The 21,309-nt window shown below is 35.7% G+C and overlaps 1 protein-coding gene across 9 annotated transcripts in view; it reads right to left on the reverse strand.

Annotated features, from left to right (window-relative positions):
- Positions 1–261: 261 nt before the first annotated feature.
- The window catches only part of ZNF148 (zinc finger protein 148), a 155,761-nt gene continuing 134,713 nt past the window's right edge, over positions 262–21,309 (reverse strand). For all 9 annotated transcript variants that reach the window (XM_054479706.1, XM_054479707.2, XM_054479708.2 and 6 more), the window contains 2 exons: positions 8,823–8,941; positions 262–8,549 (listed from right to left, as the gene is read on the reverse strand). In XM_054479706.1, the coding sequence (XP_054335681.1) occupies positions 6,951–8,549; positions 8,823–8,941 (1,718 nt within the window). In that variant the 3' untranslated portion in view covers positions 262–6,950. The remainder of the gene's footprint in view (positions 8,550–8,822; positions 8,942–21,309) is intronic.

Raw genomic sequence — 21,309 nt, forward strand, 5'->3', positions numbered from 1 at the left:
AAATGACAAAAGAAAGAAAATTATGAGACCCAAATTTTAGCTTTAGTTCACTTAAAACTTTTCACCTCCATTCATTCTTTATGCATCATATGAATATAACTTATATCCTATCAGGTTCACCACAGAAGAAAGAAAACAGAACAGCCAGCACTCTGAAAAAAAAAAAAATTAAAATTCAATCCAAACATATAATCAGGAAAATCTTCATAATCACTTTGTGCATGATAAATTGTCAAGTAAGACTCAATGACAACACATTAATTCAAGTGACTTCAATTTTTTATTTTTCTTATAATCTTTAGAAGATTGGAGAAGTATCATGTAGAATATCTCCCCTCCCCTCTCCCCACCATTCCTAATCATTCAAGAAAAACTGGGATCTAGGAAATGCATTAGTAGACTATCAGTGGTATTATTATGTACAATTGGTAAAAGCACCATGCTAATAATAAGGCCAGGGTCCTAGGACTGATCATTGCAAGGGCCAATTAGTTTAAATTTGTTCCATGGACCCAGACTGCACTCCTAACCACAGACAACTTTCTTACAATGCATCCCGCTGGTCACAAGCTAGGGTACTGGCAAGGTGGTAGATGGATGAAAACAAATCTCCACTAATGAAAGAAAAAAGAAAAGAAATCCCACGTATGCTGACAGTGGGTTAACAGAGTCTTATCTGTAAAGAAAAAAACACATATTTTCTTAGCCCTATGATAAACACGTTTCAAGTCTAAAATATTCAATGACAGTAACATTTGACTCTTGCATTTTAGAATAACATTCCACATAAAGCTATAATAAAGGCCCTGATAATTGTTACCCAATTTGTGTAACTGTTAATTCCACACAGAAATTCTTTTCTCTTTACGATTATATCTATGCACCATGATTTTTGCATATTTACCATTCGTTATTTGGTTCAGAATATTGTGAAAAATTCAGCTCGAAAATTATCCATAAAACTGTATTCTATATTTTATTTTTCAAACAGCCAGTGTCCACATTTAAAATGCAGAATTTGCAAATATTAGTCTAATAACTCAATTTAAAGTAAAACAAAACAACTTCCTTTAGTATCACAATACATAAAATGGTTTTATAAACTCCAAATGGCAAAGATAACTATAAGACAATAGTGTTGAAAGCCGTGAAACTCATTAAACCTCTTATCAATAGGTCAGTTTAAAGAACATCTCTATGTTTCATGACTATGCATGAAACAAGCTGTCACTGGATTATAAAGGCTCAGCAATTCATTCATGGCATAATATAGGGTCAAGCAAGATTTTGTTTTTACAATGACAATTAAAATATATTTAAAGAAACAAAAAATCCTCCCAATTGTTTAAAAACAATTCTATTTGGAGAGCAAAATATTTTAAAATATATTGACTTACCAAATTTCAATTGTCAGGCTGCTGACTACTGATGTAAAAGTTTATATTTAAAAATATCACAAATCTCTTTTAACACTGAAAATTTCAATGTGATAAGTTTCATTGCAAAGCAACTGTCACCTGAGTAGATTTTAAAATTTAGTGCTCCTATTTTTTGGGGGAGAGGGGAAGGAAAGACCCATTCTGTATCTGATCCCGAGTTTGCAGTTGAGTCCTTCACAATGATTTCTTAGGGAGTTGAAGAAACAACCTGCTGCAACCTTCCCAAGACACACGATGCCCCCCTTTCTCTCGGAAATTTGCTCTGGCATTTTAGGAACTCTCAGTATTCATCAAATATTTCCATTTGACTACCCACTCAAGCATAGCAACCCAATTCATTTAGTTCTATACAACAGTGTCTATATTATGTACATATTTAATTATCAATACGAAATAGAAAATAAAAATTTACAGTGATTGAGAAAAGGTCAGAAAATGGGATAGGAATAGTAATACTGTATAATCAGAATATCCTATTATCTTACCAGTTTTAATGACAGGGTTTTTCCTTTATTAGTTGAAATACAAAGAAGGCATAGGGGATCCCAGGAAAATAACACTATATATCAGAAAATTCAACGTGCTCCACCATCAGGATTTCCATCACACATTTAATTTCTTCTGTACAATGTTTATAAACTTGTTTTTCTTTTCAAAATCATCAGATTTTCAGATTAAATTCAGCACTACACAGTATGCCCTTGAAGTAAAATGAGGTTACCTGCTTTATTTGGATACCAAGTTCCCTTCAGACAGCATTAAAATAAAGACAAGTAAGACTACACAGATAAAATCCAGTATAATTCAAATCCAACAATGAAAAATTTCCCCCATATTGTTGCAAAATTCTTTCTACTGAAATGCTTTGCTACAATAATAAAAAGCATACATTACATATAAAAGATACCAGTGTACTAAAAAGTGACAGAAGTGGACTAGCAAATCCTTCAAAGCACATTATATAAATGACTAGCATTTAAAAACATTTTTTTCCTATAAAATGTAGGTCATATACATTTATAAATTGGCGGTTTTATTTCTAAAGCAGTGATGTGTGTGTTCAAATAGCTGTTCTGTACAGTATAATATCTACTCACTTGAAACTATAATAGGTTTGTCTTTCTTTGTATTGAAGTTGAATAAATTCATCTGATCAGCTGAGAAATCAAGCTTGAAAAATAAGTATCTAAAAATCAATGTAGAAAGTTTAGAATTATTGAAATGTAGTTATGAAATATGAAGAGAACTATCTATTTCACAATGGAGCTGAAGTCACCTCAAAACTTACGGGCTTGAATCTAAAACAGAAACAAATATTAAAATCCAAAGCAAATCACAAAGTTAGGTAGCAGTACAGAAGCAGGAAAAAAAACCACATCCCTTCCTTCAGTGTGATGGGCACTAAGTTTTGCGGTCTTCCTCCATCTTGCAGAAGAGTGGTAAGGCCATTCAATGCTTAGTGAAAGTGAGTACAGATGAAGTCAGATTTAGCCTGTCTCCCCTGCAACTTCAATTATGCTGTGTAAACAGTGTTACGTTCCAATAGGAGGAACAATGGAATTTGCTTATAAAAACTGATTAAAGATAATCATTATTAAATGAAATAAGGATAATTAATAACTCTGAAATGTTTTTAGAACTTTCCTGATGCTACTTGTAAAGTTAGCACTGCTATGTATTATTGCTTACATACAGTACAACATCATATGCCTTCTAACATAAAGCAGTACTGTGATTTGTTTGTACATATTTACAGATTCTTAAAAACAAGCTGTAAAAACATTACATACTTTCAGACAATACAAATTAGCACATTGGTACTCACTTCAAAACAAATGGAATGCATAACATTAATAAACATCATAAAGGAAGACTCACATAAAAGTCCTTGATTGTCAAGACACGTTTATATATAAACTCTAACTGTGCAGAATTAAAGATTCAATCATAGGTACATCCTTATTTGATGAACCATATTTACAGCATGGTATTGCATAAAAAAATAAAATAATGTTTACAGGGTTTTACTTTTTTATCCATTGGATTAAAGAAAGCAACAAACATAACAAGAAATGTTTGTCTGCTTTAGTTTGTTTCCTACCAAAGTTTAAGTGAAAAAAGGAAACACGGTTTTTATTTGCAGAATATAGCAAAACAACTGGAAAATTATTTCCCTGAAATAAAGCAATTTGAAACGGAAAAGGTTTTAAATTAAATTTCAGACTCAAAATATTTCTCAATGATTATTATAGTGCTTCTTCAAGTAAATATACTGTGGAAAAAAAATGAGTTCTAGTTTAAAATGTTCTAAGAAATGCAGTACTACAGTAATGCCTACTTTTAAAGTTTCCCGGCCTTTTTTTTTTTTTTTTTTTTAAACAGCCCTTTAAAAACCCAAATTAATCAAATGAAAGAAGTGGCAAAAGATCTAACCTAGCTGGCACTCTGCAAGTGTCTCTCCTTTGTGGAAATGAAACCCTGCCCTGAGCACAATTCTTGACATAACTGCCTTCTGCCTCTTGAGATAAAAATGACCTGACCAATGGCTGGCACCCTCAGCCAGAGCTAAGAAGATGGATTCCTACCTTATCAAGTACCACATTTGCATGTAGACCCAAAACATTTAAGAGCCACTTAAATATTCAAAACAAATGAAATATGTGAGAATAAGGTTTTAAAAAACCCTTTAGAAGATGTTCAAGAGATATTACCTCGCCTAACGTGATGTTTCCAATCTTCAAACGTGAGAGTAGGTCCCAAGAGGAAAAGCACACCTCACTCAGATTGATCAAAAGTTTAAGGGTGTACCAGCATGTTTTTATAGAACAATGTGCTCACTTTGAGAAATGAGAAACATGAATTGCAAAAGAATATACCATATCCTCCATGTTTCAATCTAAAGCAGCACACAAGGCTACTTATTTTCTCCATTAATGCCCAGATAGAAATTAAATCACCTTCTGAACCAAAGTGGGGAAACCCAAAACTGTTGAGATGTTTATCATATTATGATAGAACAAGGTAACTCTGGTAGGCATTTGGAATTTCACAGTAAGAGAGTGATGACTATACGTAAATGGTAAGTCAATAAGTTATGCTGGCTGAGTATCACTTATCTAAAAAATGCTTATAACCTGGTAGAAAAGTCTGCCATTATGTAGATTTAAAGAAATGTGTTGAAAACAGGAATGCAACACCTGAAAGTCTGCTTGCATAACTACCATTTTCAAAGGCCTTCCTTCCCAAGCTCACCCTAAACGCTCAGCAAGAGTCACATTCTAAAAACTATGCTGGTGATGTTAAAACAACCGAAAAAAACCTCTACACTGTATCAAAATTGCATCAAGTTGGCCATGGAACAAAATTTTTGATTAGGCTCCAAAACAACTGAAGAAATAAATGCCTACTCTCATCAAAAGTACTATGAGAAAAATACCAATGCCTATTTAGGGTGAGCACAGTTCCATTTTTAACATATCACCTGAATGAAGCCTTTTTGTAATTATGTAATGCACAACACAACACACACAATCTTAAGAGTCAATAATGGCAGAACTTAAATATTTACTTCAAAGAAGTCTAAAATTCTTGAAAACTTTGGCAGCAAAGAAAGCTGTCAAATGGGAAAACTACTATTTCACGCAAAACTTAATAACCAAAGTATAGAGGAAACCACATTAAATATAATTTATATTCCTTATCATAAAAACACCAATATATTCAAAATAAATGAAGGATGTTAAGGGTGGATAGTTATTTCTTCCCTTTCTTTAGGAGAACAGTCTTGGGATAACATTAAATAAAAGAAAAAATAATTTAAATGGATAACATATTCTATATTGAAACAAAGACTGCAGATCTATAGGGCCAGTATAAGAGTCAAAATGGAAATTAAGAATATTTTCATTTTCCAAGGGTATTAATTTTAGATTTTCACTGGTGCTATATCAGTATGTGCATTGTGACGATGGCAGAAATTTAAAACGTAAAAATAAAAAAGTTGTAACAAAGAGTCAATAACTAATATAACTTCCAAAAATCAAAACTGCCCAACGCATAACTCAAACCATCATTCTTCAGAAAAGTGTGTGTGTGTATATATATATATATAAAAGCACTATTTATTGTACCATGCTGTATTATTTTAAGACAGAGTATTAAAAAAAAACATTCATGGTATAAGGATAAAGTCTGTAGTTTATTTAGATTTTGAAATGCAACAAAAATTTTCCGATCACTCATCTAGCTGAAAAAGAAATGGTAGTTACTGGAATTAGTAAACACTTTTGGTTTGTAAAGTTGTAATGAGCAGTGTTCATTAAAAAGTAACTCAAGATAAAATATGCAATTAAAATGCCCATTTCTTTAGTTTCTCTGGATACTGTTTAATTATTCAATCTATCGAGAGTCTAGAAAGAAAAAGATTAAACCAGGTTTTACAGTTCCAAAGATATCCCAATTTCCTTTTATTGCCAAAAGTTAAAATTGTCAATTATGAGATGATTATGACACAACCATATCAAACCTAAAAATCTAATTTTTTTTTACTTTGAGAAATCAAAAATACCAAATAGATTCTAAGTGCTCTATGTTAACTGAAGTGTATATGTAAAGTAAAATACAATTAAGCTTTAAAACGTGGAATATACATTTTGTGTAAGCATTATGTTCTTGGGAATGTAATCTACAGAATTTCTTTTACTAAAACTTCAAAACCTTGATACCTGCACATGAAAAATCATAAAAAATATCTAGGTACAACTGTACAAAGAAACTGACACTAATATGCATACTTCCATAGAGAAGTGACTGCTTCAACAGTTGTGTGTTTTGGTAAAAGTTTTGAAAGTATGCATATTTTTAAAGTAATTAGGCTTTTAAATAGTGGAGTCTTAGACTATCAGATTTTTATTACTTTTTTTCCTTCAAAAAAACACATGTCAATATAATGCAAAATGAAAATCAAGGGTATATGGCATATCATTCTTTTTAAAAGGTGGTTTCTTGGTTTTTTTCCCCCTACAGGACACACTAATTTATTTAAGCCATAATCTCTTGACATTAAACTTTTAAGTTCACTCTGTCTGTAAAGTATATTCAGATTCCCTGCTGAAGTGCAATGACGATGCTGAAAAACTTAGAAACAGTATGAGTAAATTTCACACAATTACTAATCTCCTAAGAATGTACAATGTTATCAGTTAGGAAACAATTGTGCGAAAGTCTTTTTTTTTTTTCTTTTTAACTTGGTGTGGGTGGAATAGCAAGTTTCTGATCTAAAACAAGTAATGCATTGCTTCTATAAAGGTGACAACATGTAAGGCAGTTCAAAGAATGCTGACTAACCAAACGAAATGCAGTTATTGGATTATCTTGCTATTCATATCAGCTTAACTTGTTATTACGCATTGCTCTTAAATCTGTACAGCACTCCATTTACACAGAGTAACCCCACTCTTGATTAATCTGTTCTAAAGTGCCAGTATTATTTACACTTTTTTTTTTTTTTTTTTAGCCAAAAGTCTGGCCAGTTGTGGCATCAGGTGAAGATGTCATCCCAGCTCTACTATCATTTACATTTACCAAGGGAAATTCTGAAAATTCAGCACTTGTCCCTGGTCCCCGAAGGTTCACCTGTCCATTGGCAGTGCTAAATTGAGTAGCTATTCCAGCTCTTGATCCATGATATGGAGCACGGAAGGGCTGTTCAAAGGAGCTCATTTGGTAAGCTTGGTGGACAGGCTGGGCCTCAGCTTTCTTCTGAGAAGTCACTTGATCCAAAAAGTCCTGTGTTGATGTGGCAGAAGCATGGTTTGTCTCATCACCTGAAAAGGGAAATGAGTGCTGTGAATCACCAACTATTAGTCCAAAGTGGGACTTATCTGGAGTTGTTCTTAGTGGAGAATTCATTCCTGATCGAAAGCTATTGATGGGCATGGTGGCATAGACCTGCTTGTCTATGGAAGAGAATGCTGGCTGATTTGGGAGGGTCTGGTTATCAGTCACAAAGTTAAGGCTCGGGCTATTCAAATAGGCATCATTTTGGCTAGTTCTGTCCAAAGCCTGCTGCAGAAACTTGGAGTATTCCTGCAACATGTTGGCTTTATCTGATGAAGATGCTTGGGAGCTTGATCCAACATTCTCTGACGGGGTGACTTCTGGTACTTCTGAAGAATTTATTGATATGCTAGAAGTCACTTCAGTATCTGCAACACTGAAGGATATCTCATGCTGTCCATTAGCTTTGTGGGAATAATGATCCAACAGAGTCTGCAGTACCTCATCTGGAATAACATTTTTGTCATGATTACTCTTAATCTCCACATTCAGTGCCTGTGACTCTAATATGGATGCCGTGGTACTTTCATCAATGACACTTGCCACAGCTGCTTGTGTTACAGAAGGCTGAGAAGCTATGGTACCCACATTCAGCGCATATTCCCTGCTGTTGTTACTTGCTGCTTGAAGATACCGCTTCTTCTTCAAAAACTGCATGGCATCATCATAATTAGTACTACTATGCACAGGTTTACTGGGCCCCTCCTGCAAATTATCAACCTGATCAATGTCAGCATTGCCTTCTGAGTCCAGTAAAGCCTGTTTATCCACAAGTTCAAAAGCATACTTTGAAACTTTGCTCTCTTCATATGTGGTTAAAGGTGAAATTGTTTGATTTTGCTCCAGTGGCTGTTTCAGACTTCTCTTACTATTAATTTTTTTGAGAACTAACTTAGGTGGGTGTATTTCTCCTGACGCATCTTCTAAATGCGAGCCCCCAACTGAAGAATGTGGCATTTCAACAGCATATTCTGCAACCATATACTCATCTTTTACTTTAGTACTTGAAGAATAAAGAGGCAAGTAATCATTTTTGTCTTTTTTCAGGTCAGATTTGTCCAAAGCACTCTCTTTGTCCATTCCAGATGATTTTTTCTCCGTTTTCTGCCTTTTCTTTTTTGGCAGTGAGTTGTCTTTTGGTGACGTAGAAAAGCCAGAATCTTCCTCAGATGTCAGAAGGCCACCTTTGATGGCACATCTATTTAGTTTTTTGTCATGATTTTCATGGCACATACGTTTATGTTTCAATACACGATCTGTTCTGGAAAAATACTGTTGAATTCAGAGGATGGTAGTGGGTTGTTTGTGGTTTTGGTCAACCAAGAAAAGAAAAAGTGAAACAAAACAATTAATATAAAGATATATTAATGCAATAACATACATAATTCCAAACAAATTCACTGAGCCAATTTTCTATTATAAATCTAATCCGTAAGAGTATTAGAAAGCCCCTCAAATAGCTCTAAGTTGTAATATTTTCTAATCTAATTTATAATTATTGTATAATTTAATTACAGTAGAAGAATTTCAAGCCATCTCTCTTACCTGTAAACAGTATTCACACTGGTAAGGTTTTTCTCCACTATGAGTTCTCTTATGCCTTTCCATATGATATTTTTGTATGAATCTCATACCACATTCATCACAGCGAAATGGTTTTTCACCTAGCACATAATATAGAAAGTTTAAAACAAAACAAATATTGTAAAATAATGAATTGCTTTGCCATAAGAATCTCTAAAATAAATGGCTTTTGAAAGTTGTAACTTCCAATTTCATTTGTCAAATATATTTTGCTTTATAAAAATGAAAAGGATTAGCATATGTTATTGGAAAGAAAAGGATGAATACAGGCACAGTCCATTTTCCTGTCTTTTTGTTATGTGTGTATGTAATACCCTCTTTCCAAGGAGAACAGCAGTGCCAGGAATTTATAGCAATATGAACAGACTAGCTGATGTTTCTAATCTTTTTTTCAATCATATAAAATACTGTATAACAGTAAAAAACAAAAAGTTACCCATGCACAATACAATACAATTCCTGGAGACAGCTTTTTAACTCAATTTCTTTTTTAAAACATTTGTGGTTAAATAAAATCTGAATCCTGAAAATATCCTTAAAAATCTAATTTAATAAAATATAAAAAGAACTTAAGAGTCTTAAGTTTGTTTATATTTATTCTTTTCCTCAACTCAAGCCAGCACTTCTCATGTCATTTGGGGAACGAATTAAACTGAGTATTGTCAATTGGACACATAACACAACACATAACCCCCACCCCCATTTTTTAAAATCCCCTAATGACTCCTAGAATCTTCTGATTCATAGTCAGGTGTGTTATCCATTGTGCCACTGGCCCCCGCAATGATTTCTAAGCTGTAAAGAACCACTACTATGAAGCTCTAAAATAGTTTTTACTGATAAAACCACAGTCTAAGTAAACAGAAGGGTATGACAAGAAGTTACCTTGAATAATGCTTGTTAGGGAAACTACTGTTTCTATCTTTCATACATTTAACAGAATTTTTACCAAATACTACTACTGTATCCATAGCCCTTGTTGTAGGAGGTTAAAAGTATAAGACATACTACTTGTCTTCAAAGTTTATAACATAATTGGGAAAACAAGATACACACATTTTAAAAAGACAACTACCAACACTGTGTCTATTCTGATTTACTTTTACATCTTTATATTTCACTCTTTCTCTTGGTAACCCTTTCAGACAAAACAAAATACCTACCATCTCATGCTTTCCTACTTTTGTCCTGATTCACGCTGCTCCTTCGATCGGGAATGCCCACCTTTGGGTGTTCAAATACTATATTCCCTTTGAGACCCAACCCATCTCCTTTGGGATACTCTGTCCTTTTCTCCCAGGTGAAAGGTATCTTTAAGTTTCCACAGAATTCTATCTGTACCTCTCCTACGGCACTCATTACTTTCAACTCAATAATCATTGAGTTAAACTTTTTTTAAATTTCAAATTACTGAGTTGTTTACTGTGGCACTATTCACAATAGCAAAGACTTGGAACCAACCCAAATGTCCAACAATGATAGACTGCATTAAGAAAATGTGGCACATATATACCACGGAATACTATGCAGCCATAAAAAATGATGAGTTCATGTCCTTTGTAGGGACATGGATGAAGCTGGAAACCATCATTTTCAGCAAACTATCGCAAGGACAAAAAACCAAACACCGCATGTTCTCACTCATAGGTGGAAATTGAACAATGCAAACACATGGACACAGGAAGTGGAACATCACACACCGGGGACTGTTGTGGGGTAGGGGGAGGGGGGAGGGATAGCATTAGGAGATATACCTAATGTAAATGACGAGTTAATGGGTGCAGCACACCAACATGGCACATGTATACATATGTAACAAACCTGCATGTTGTGCACATGTATCCTAAAACCTAAAGTATATATATAAAAAAAAGAAATAATTATATTTAATTATTTTGTATATCTCTGTTCTTCTACTAGATTATATTTCTTTAGGTCAGAATCCAGGCCTAAATTACACTGATGTAGTTCAAAGTACCTTATGCAATTAAAATTTTTTTTTCTTGTACAGATAGGATCTCACTATGTTGCCCAAGGCCTGTCTCGAACTCCAGGCTCAAGCAATCCTCCTCCTGCCTTGCCCTCCCAGAGTGTTGGGGTTACAGGCATGAGCCACTGCGCCTTGCCCCTTGTGATAATTTTAAGTGCCAAATGAAAGGCATAAATAGTGACCATTACAGTGGATTATTAAGGGGAAAATGTTACTATGAACTAGTATGATTTGGAATGGTTTCTTAGAAGTGTTGAAATTTAAGCTGAGTAGCAGAGAGATTAAAGCCAAGGGAAAAAAAATGTTGGGGGTGGGGAGGGAAATAACAGTTACTCTAAGTGTTTAGATACTATAAAATGTGCAGGAGAAATGGTGTCTAAGAAGTGAATTTAATTTGGCAACAAGTAAATTGCTTAAAACTTTCAGGAATGTAAGTAACTTCAGTAATTACTGCAGAGCTACCAAATTTTAGAGCTGAAGGGTTTCCAGTGGCTTTCGAGCTGTGCTCTTTCAAGCTTCCAGAGGCCCACACGGACGGCTGCTGAAGTGGCAACAGGCTCAAAGCTTGCTACTCAAAATTAGTACAGAATAGCTCACTTTTATACAATGGGGCTCCAAGTAAGGGTTCCAAAGATTCAGAGACTAGAAAGACAGCTTACTACAACGAATCCAGACCAATTCACTCATTTTACAGAAAGGAAATATTGAAGGCCGAAAAGTTAAGGCACTTGGTCAAGGGGTAATGAATGCATTAACTAATGAAGCAATGGAAGCTGGGAGAGAAAGTCACTTATAAAGAAAGTTTGGAAGTGAAGGAAATGAGAAGATGAAGATGGGAAATAATATTTAAGAGGCAATCCATTCCAGAATAAGCACTGTTTAGGACAGGGAGACTGAATTACTGGAGGCAGAGGAGCCAGTGAAGAGAAACCGATTATCAATACTGAATACTGCTGAAATGGTACACAATAAAAAAAACAAAATCCAGAGGAACCAAGATGGGAAGGGAAGGAGATTACAGGTAATGTTGTTGGACAGGGGAAGAAAGAATACGTGCAAATTTTGAAATAGAGCTTGTAAAGCTGGGTGCAGTGGCTCATGCCTGTAATCTCAGCACTTTGGGAGGCTGTGGTGGGTGGACTGCTTGAGCTCAGGAGTTCAAGACCAGCTTGGGCAACATGGGGAAACCTGTTTCTACTAAAAATACAAAAATTTAGCCATGTGTGGTGGTGTGCGCCTGTGGTTCCAGCTACTCGGGAGGCTGAGGTGGAAGGATCTGTTTAAGCCTGGGAGGTGAAGGTTGTAGAGAGCCAAGATCGAGCCACTGTTCTCCAACCTGGGTGACAGAGTGAGACCCCATCTCAAAAAAAATTAAACTAAATTTAAAAAAGAATGTAGATGATAGAGCTCATTAATGTCAGAAGTTATTTATTTATCAAAAGTGATAATGAAAGAGAAAAATCAGTAAGTTGATTACAATTCAATTCATTCTACATATTTGTGGATTGGAAGACTTAATATTGTTAAGATGGCAAAACTCCTCAAACTGATCTACAGATTTAAAGCAGAAATTGACAACCTAATCTTAAAATTAGCATCTAAAAGAGCCAAAACTATCTTGAAAAAGAAGAACCAAGCAGGAGGACTTATACTCGAGATTTCAAAATTTACTACAAAGCCACAATAACCAAGATATCATGATAATAGCTTAAAGACAAGACATACATATCGAGGAATAAAATTCAGAGTCCAAAAGTAAATCCTTACATTTATGGTCAACTGATTTTCTAAAAAGGTGCCAAGGTAATGGGGAAAGAATAGTCTTTCCAACAAATTTGATACCCACATACAAAAGAATGAAGTTAGACCCCCCCCAACCAACTCCCACACCTCTCACATCATAAACAAAAGTTAACTGAAAATGGATTAGAGGCCTAAATGTGAGACCTAAAACTATAAAAATGTTAGAATATAATATAGGAACTTACGACCTTAGTTAGGCAATGGTTTCCTATATAAAACCAAAAGCAGCACAAGCAACCAAACAAAAAATAAATAAATTGGACTTAATCAAAATTTAAAACTTTCATGCTTCAAAGGAGACTATCAAAAAAATGAAAAGATAGGCCAGGCACTGTGGCTCACACCTGTAATCGCAACACTCTGGGAGGCAGAGGCGGGTGGATCACTTGAGGTCAGGAGTTCAAGATCGGTCTGGCCAACATGGTGAAACCCTGTCTCTACTAAAAATACAAAAATTAGCCAGGCATGGTGGCACACTCCTGTAATGAGGCTGAGGCCGGAGAATCGCTTGAACTTGGGAAGCAGAGGTTGCAGTGAGCCGAGATCACACCACTGTACTCCAGCCTGGGCGACAGAAAAAGACTCTGTCTAAAGGAAAAAAACACACACACAAATGAAATGACATTTAGGAAATATGTCTGCTATTGGGACTGAGGAAGAGTTTGGCACTTCCTCAAAAAGTTTAACAGAACTATTACATGACCCAGCAATTCCATTCCTAGGTACATATCTAAAAGAATTGAAAACATGGATTCAAACAGATGCTTGTATGCCAACACTGATCACAGAATTATTCAAAATAGACAAAAGGCAGAAGTAACCTAAGTGTCTATCAACAGATGAATGTATAGAAATATGTGACACATACAAAGAATGAAGTATTATTCACCTAGAAAAATGAAATTTTGATACATACTACAACATGAGTGAATCTTGAAGACATTATGCTAAATGTTAAGAAGCCAGATACAAAAGGGCAAACGTGGAATGATTCTGCTTATATGAAGTATCTAGAACAGGAAAATTCAGAGTGATAGAAAGTAGAACAGTGGTTATCAGGACTGAAGAAGAGGGGAAAATAGAGTTATTGCTTAATGGGTACAGTTTCTATTTGGTTGCACAACATTATACATGTACTTAATGTCACTGAATTGTACACTTATGATAAACTTCATGGTATGGTTGTAAAAAAGTGAAGACATAATTCCAGAATGGAATAAAAAAAATTTACAAATCATGTATCAGATAAGGAACATGCATCCAGAATATAAAGAGAACTCTTACAACTCAACGGGAAACAGACAACTAATTTAAAAATAGGCAATGGATCTGAATGGGCATTTCTGCAAAGAAGATATACAAATGACCAATCAGCACATGAAAAGATGCTCATCATCATGATCATCAGGGAAATATAAATCAAAACCACAAGATTTCACTTGATTTCACCACTTCACACCCACGAGGATGGCTAAAATAATAATAACAAAAGCATGGATGTAGAGAATTGAAACCCTCATACATGGCTGGCAGAACTGTAAAATGGTATTAAGTGCTTTGGAAAACAGTTTTGCAGACCATGAAAATGTTAAATATGACCCAGCAATTTCACCCCTAAGCACATACCCAAGAGAACTAAAAATGTTAAAGTTCACCCAAAAACTCATGCACAAGTATTCATAGCAGCATTATTCACGATGGCCAAAAGAGGAAACAGCCCAAATGTCGCTCAACCAACAAATGAATGAAAATGTGACATATCCAACCATAAAAATGGAATGGAATATTACTCAACTATAAAAAGAAAGAAAGTGCAGGCTACACACATGCCCCAAATAGGCAAATCCACAGTGACAGAAAGTGATTCATGGTGACCCAGGGCTGGAAGGGAGTGGAGAATGGGGAGTGACTACTAACAGATATGGGTTTTCTTTTGGGGGGTGACGAAAATATTCTAAACACCAGATAGTGGTGATAGTTGTACAACTCTGTGAACATACTAAAAACTAATGAATTATACATTTTAAATGGGTGGGTTTTCTGATATTATGAATTATATCTCGATAAAGTTATTTTAAAATATGCATGGTAATACAATTGATACTATGCAAAGTGAGAAGTTATTTTTTTCCCTCAAGGAGCTCAAGATTAATTAAAAAGAAATTAACTGGTGAAAGCCGAGTGTAGCGCCTCACGTCTGTCACCTCAGCACTTTGGGAGGATGAGGCAGGCGGATCACTTAAAGCCAGGAGTTCAAGACCAGCCTGGCCAACATGGCAAAATACCCCCAACCCACCGTCTCTGAATGAATAAATAAATACACACATACATACATAAACTGGAGAAAACTCATGTTTAAATTACTTGCTACATTCTCATAGATGAACCAATAATTAACAGTTTATTTAACTAAAAGCAACACTACGGCATTTCCTTTAACAAAAAAGTCAACCAGGTATGGTGCCTCAAGCCACTGATCCCAGCACTTTGAGAGGTTCAGGCGGGAGGATCACTTGAGTCTAGAAGTTCAGGACCAGTCTGGGTGACACAGTGGACCCTGTATCTACAAAAAATTTTAAAAATTAGCAGGGTGTGGTGGCACATGCCTGTGGTCCCAGCTACTCAGAGGTGCAGGCAGCAGGACTACTTGAGCCTGGGAGGTTGAGGCTGCAGTGAGTTGTGATTGCGCCACTGCATTCCAGCCTGGGTGACAAGTGCAAGATCCTGTCCGCAAAAAAAAAAAAAAAAAAAATACCAAAACCAAAACCAAAACCAAAACCAAAACAAAACCAGAAACATTAACGCCTTAAAAGTGATTTGTACAAATGTTCTTTTGTTGCTAAAAACAATCCTCCTCCCAACTAAATAGAGCAATTATGATGGCTAACTCAGTCAAAAATGAATGCAAACATAAATTCACCTTCCAAGGTCATTTATTATTTTTTGATTGGTTCTCATTTTTTATTCCTGTCTTTTGTTCTCCTTTAGTACATATTTCCTTCCTTTTTTTTACTGTACCATCTTTTTTCATATCCCTTTTCCTCCCTCCCATTCTTATACTTGTCTCCATTCCTTTCTTTTAAAACTAGCCATTCTAGATATTTTTAAAATTTAAGTTTTGCCACGTAAGGATCCCTGTTTATTTATGGATTAGGGAATGTATTTACAGAGTTAAAAAAAATCAAAACACTTAAAAAGAGTATACAGGAAAATGTCTTCCTCTTATCTTTGGCCCCGACAAAGGTAACTACATTTATTTGTTTGTGCGAGTTTCTTTACAAAGTTTCTTTCTTTTTTTTTTTTTTTTTTTAAAGACAGGGTCTCGCTATATTGCCTAGGCTGGTCTGGAATTCAGGGGCTCAAGTGATATTCCCACCTTCTGAGTAGCTGGGATTATAGGCATGCACCTGGTCAGGTTTCTCGACACAACATAAATAAAAATGAATGCATAATATTTTCTACTTTTCCCTCATTCTTTTACAAAGATAGCATATTTAATTTACTGTTCTTATCTTTTTTTTCCTTCAGTCAACAATGTATCTTGGAGATCTTAGCAGCAGAAAGAGAATTAGCTCATTCTTTCTGACAGCTGATGTTATTTATTTTTGACTGATGGAAAGACATACTACAATTTATTTAACCAATCCTCTATTATTTCCCAACATTTGCTATTATGATTTTGTAATGGATAACATGTAAATATATTAATTCTCATATATGCAGGTATATTTGTGGAATAAACACCCATAAATAGAATTTCTGGACAAATAAAACATATGTTTATGATTTTGAAATGTATTACCAAACTGGTCTCCACAGGACATGCTATGAATCTGTACTCCCACACCAGCCATGGATGAGTTACTATTTCCCTATAACCCACCATGTTGTCAAACTTTCTGATGACTACATATCTAATAGGTGAAAAAACATTATCTCAGTAGGAGGTGGAGCCATCTTATATTTCATTTTCTGCGAAATGTCTGCTCATATCTTCCACCTACTTTTTGTAGTTCCAGGTTTTTTGCTTGATGACTTAAAATAGCTTTATTAAGAAGGTTGGTCTTTTGTCTATAATGAGTTTCAGGATTTTTTTCCTGGCCTTTCTGCCCTTGAATGGTAGGGGTAGAGTTGTTTGCTAGTAGAGATTTTCATTTTTACGTACTTGAACGTATCAATCTTTTCTTTTATGGATACTGGATTTTGAGTGTTATTTAGAAAAGACTTCTCCACTCCGATCTGCTCATATTTTCAGACACACAAGTTTAAACAGTAAGTTTCATTTTTTACATTAAATCTCTCATATGGCCGGGTGCGGTGGCTCATGCCTATAATCCCAGCACTTTGGGAGGCCGAGGCAGGCAGATTACCTGAGGTCAGGAGTTTGAGACCAGCTTGGCCAACATGAAAAAATTTTCCATCTCTACTAAAAATACAAAACTTAGCCAAGCATGGTGGCATGCGCCTGTAATCCCAGCTACTTGGGAGGCTGAAGCAGAAGAATTGCTTGAATCTGGTGTCAGGGAGCAGGCAGAGGTTACAGTGAGCCGAGACTGCGCCACTGCACTCCAGCCTGGGCAAATGGGTGAGACTCTGTCTCAAAAACAAAAACGACAAAAATGAAAAACAAACCCTCATATATTTGGAGCTTATCTTGAGGCAGAATGTGAGGTATGGACAAAACTTTTGTTTTTTCAGATGGCTATCCAGTTTCCCCAATGCCATTTATTGAAAAGTTCAGCTTTTTTTGATCACATTTCTTACCATTCCTTTATCATAATCATACACTAATTAAGTTCCATGGGTCTATCCCTAGACCTGCTCATCTGTTCCACTAGTGTGACTGTTCATAAGCCAGAACCAAAATGTTTCAATTCATAAGCTTTTATAATATCCTTTATTGTTGGTAAGGCTAATCTTCCTCATTGCTTTTTCTGCATTCTTCTCGTTTGTCCTGCTGGACCACTTTCCATATAAATTTCAGAATTAGCTTATTTAGAATTAGAGGGAGGAGAGTTCTCTGAAGTGTTTATGTTAACTTATGAACAATCTGATGTTATTTACCACGTTTACTCTTTTCACCTAGGAAGAAAAAAGATACGTCTTCCCATTTCACAAACCTTTGTATCCTCCGTAGTGCTTTGAATGATTTCCTCATACGGGATTTTCTACATCTTCTTAAATTCATTCCTGGGCTTGTCTTCTTGTTGATATTGTGAAAAGAGTGTTTTCTTCTGTTATATCTTCTATTCCCTGCGTATGTGTGTGTGGCTATACAAAGGGTATGGTTTTCTGCTATTTTAATGAATTTACTTATTTGCAGTAATTTTTCAGTTGAACCTCTTGGGTCTTCCAAGTTTATAATCATATTGCTTGCAAAAAATATTTTTTAACTTATCTTTCTCATCCACTATTCTCAAACAATTAAAAAGAAGTAGTGATAATGGGCTCTATATGTTATTCCTGATGTGTGTACTTTGGTATGTTTCCGATTTTTTTTTTTTTTTTTTTTTTTTTTAAAGAGCAGGGTCTCACTCTGGCACCCAGGCTGGAGTGGAGTGACACAATCACAGCTCACTGCAGCTGTGAACTCCTGGGCTCAAGTGATCCTCTCCAACTTTAGCCTCCCAAGTAGCCAGGACCACAGGCATGCACCACCATGCCCAGCTAATTAAAAAAAATTTTTTTTATAGAGACAGGGTCTTGTTATGGTGTCCAGGCTGGTCTCGAACTCCTGGCCTCAAGTGATCCTCCCAACTCAGCCTCCCAAAGTATTGTGATTACAGACATGAACTACCACGTCTGACCTGTTTCTTGATTCTTGAAATAAGAATAAAATGACTGATATCTATTTTTCCTAAGAAAAATAAAAACACTTAAATGAAAAATTCCCTTATGGAGAAAATCCCTTTATCATTTTTCCCCTTGAGGGCTAAAGCCTCTCTACTGGAAAAGGAAGATAAATCTATACAGCACTTGAGTGATTTCAAGAATGACACAAAAAGCTTACCTGAAAAGTATCAAGAAGTTTTAAATGTTTTTTACATCCAGGAAAGCAATAACACGGTAAGGAAAAAACAATCTCCAGGTGTCCCACAAAATGATAATTTTCCCCTACCCAAGGGCCCTAAAGTTTCTCTTCTAACAGTTATCCAGTGAGACTGTTTCCCCAATGTGATGTTTCTCCCTGGTAACTTTGACACTGCACACAATCAGCTGTTTATGGATAAAAATTTTTACTATAATATATGGGTAACTGTTAAGGTAAACTACATATATGAGAGAGTTATAAAGACATAAGATTTATGTATAATCTAGCTCACTATGGTTTGACATACTAATCTGATTTTTGGCAACTGCAAACCTTCCTTTCCCTCTTCAAACCATTCCATCTGGCTGCTGCAATGACCCACCCTATCAAAATGGTTCTTGTAAATCACACTCAGGTCACCAATACAATCAAGTCTCTTCAGAAATCTTTTTTTTTTTCTGAGACGGAGTTTTACTCTTGTCCCCCAGGCTGGCGGGCAATGGTGCCATCTCGGCTCACTGCAACCCTCCACCTCCCTGGTTTAAGTGATTCTCCTGCCTCAGCCTCCTGAGTAGCTAGCATTACAGGCATGCACCACCATGCCCAGCTGATTTTTGTATTATTAGTAGAGATGGGGTTTCACCATGTTGGCCAGGCTGGTCTTGAACTCCTGACCTCAAGTGATCTACCCGCCTTGCCCTCCCAAAGTGCTGGGATTACAGGCATGAGCCATCACACCTGGCCCAGAAATCTTACTAGTCCTCTCAACAGTATTCAACTCAAGTGATCCCTTTCTTTTTCTTGAAACTCACTTTTGCCTTGGCATCTATGACATCCATACTCCTTCAACCTCTCCAACTGCTCCTTCTCAGTGGTCTTTCCAGCTCACCCTCTTCCTTCCAAATGTGAAATGTTTTAGTTCTTCAAAACAAGCTTTCTGCTTATCTCATTCTATATTTTTCTCTTTGGCATGAAGGGAAGCCCATCTATCCATAGCTTTAATTACTCTCAAGACCTTCAAAACCACATATCCAAACTGCTTATATAATATATCTACTTCTATAACACTTAAGGATCTCAAATACATCATATCCCACAATAAACTTAGGGACTGTGACATGGTTTGGCTCGTTCCCCACCCAAATTTCATCTCAAATTGTAATCCCCATAATCCCCATGTGTCAAAGAGGGACAAGGTGAGAGGTGACTGAATCATGGGGGCATTTCCCCTCATGCCGTTCTCCTGATAGTGAGTTCTCACGAGATCTGACGGCTGTCTAAAGCAATTTTCCTGCTCTTGCTCGCTTTCTCTCACCTGCTACCACTTAAGACTTGCCTCTTCCCCTTCCACCATGATTGCAAGTTTCCCGAAGCCTCCCCAGCCATGTGGAACTGTGAGTCAATTAAACCTCTTTTCTTTATAAATTACCAGTCTTGGGTATGTCCTTACAGCAATGTGAGAATGGACTAATACAATCTTCAACTTACAGCTTATGCCACAAATGGCACTCCTCTCCCCTCTAAACTGCACAAATGAGATGACTGTACAGCTTTTTTCTTCTTTATCCTCTCTTCATATTTGGAAAATTGACAGGCCCTACTGATTCGGCCTACTAAATACCTATCAAATCTGTTCACTTCTCTCCACTTCCCACTGTCATCACCCAAAGGTCAAGACACCATCATCCTGTGGTCTAGCCTATCACATAATATCCTCCTAAGGAGTAGTCTCTCTGGGATCTATTATCTTCTTCTAATTCCACAGTACAGCCAGACTCTGTTTATTTAAGTAAATCTGATCATGTTTAAAGCATGGCCTTCTGCTGTTCTAAGAATAAAAATTAAAACGGGGTCCTCTATTCATCTGGCCCCTACCTTTCTTGTGTCTGACCTTTCTTCGCAATTCCCCACTCTGCTTTCTGAGCTCTAATCAAAGTGGTTTTCTTTCTATTCCTAAACTACCATGCTTTTTTCTTACCTCTATAATCATTTTCTGCTGATTTTTTTCTACAAAACTTCCCCAAATCAATTCTTTGTTATGACAGCAAATGTAAAGCACTTAATACTCAAAAAATGGTATCCATTGTTGTATTAATCAGAATATATGTGAAAATTATTTTAATAATAAAGGGTCTTCATAAAATCTGGGTGAAAAATAATTACGATGAGACTATGACAAAGTTAACATGGCATAGTAATACATACTTGACAACACAAGGAAACATCCATATTTAATAAATTACAAAGGGTAGACAATAAAATTTACAAGCATCATAACTATTACACTAACCAAAAAAAGATCATGTACCATTATGTGATGCAATATAAAACAGTACTTAAGAGTACAGGTTCTACAGCCAGATGAGCTGAGTTTTAATGCTGGTCTCTGCATTTCTTACTGTGAGAAATAAGCATGTATTTAAACTTCTATGACTTTATATTCTCATCTGCAAAATGGAAATATTAATAGAATATACCTCAGAGCCAAAATAACTAATGTGAAGTAGGAATTTAAGAATGAAGCCTAGCACAGTAGTATAACAGCTCAAAAAATGTTAGCTATTAAGAACAGGAATGAGGAGGTTGATAACAAATGATTACTTACATATCGATTACACTTACAT

Source organism: Pongo pygmaeus, chromosome 2, assembly GCF_028885625.2.
Source record: "Pongo pygmaeus isolate AG05252 chromosome 2, NHGRI_mPonPyg2-v2.0_pri, whole genome shotgun sequence".
In the NCBI taxonomy this organism is placed as follows: domain Eukaryota; kingdom Metazoa; phylum Chordata; class Mammalia; order Primates; family Hominidae; genus Pongo; species Pongo pygmaeus.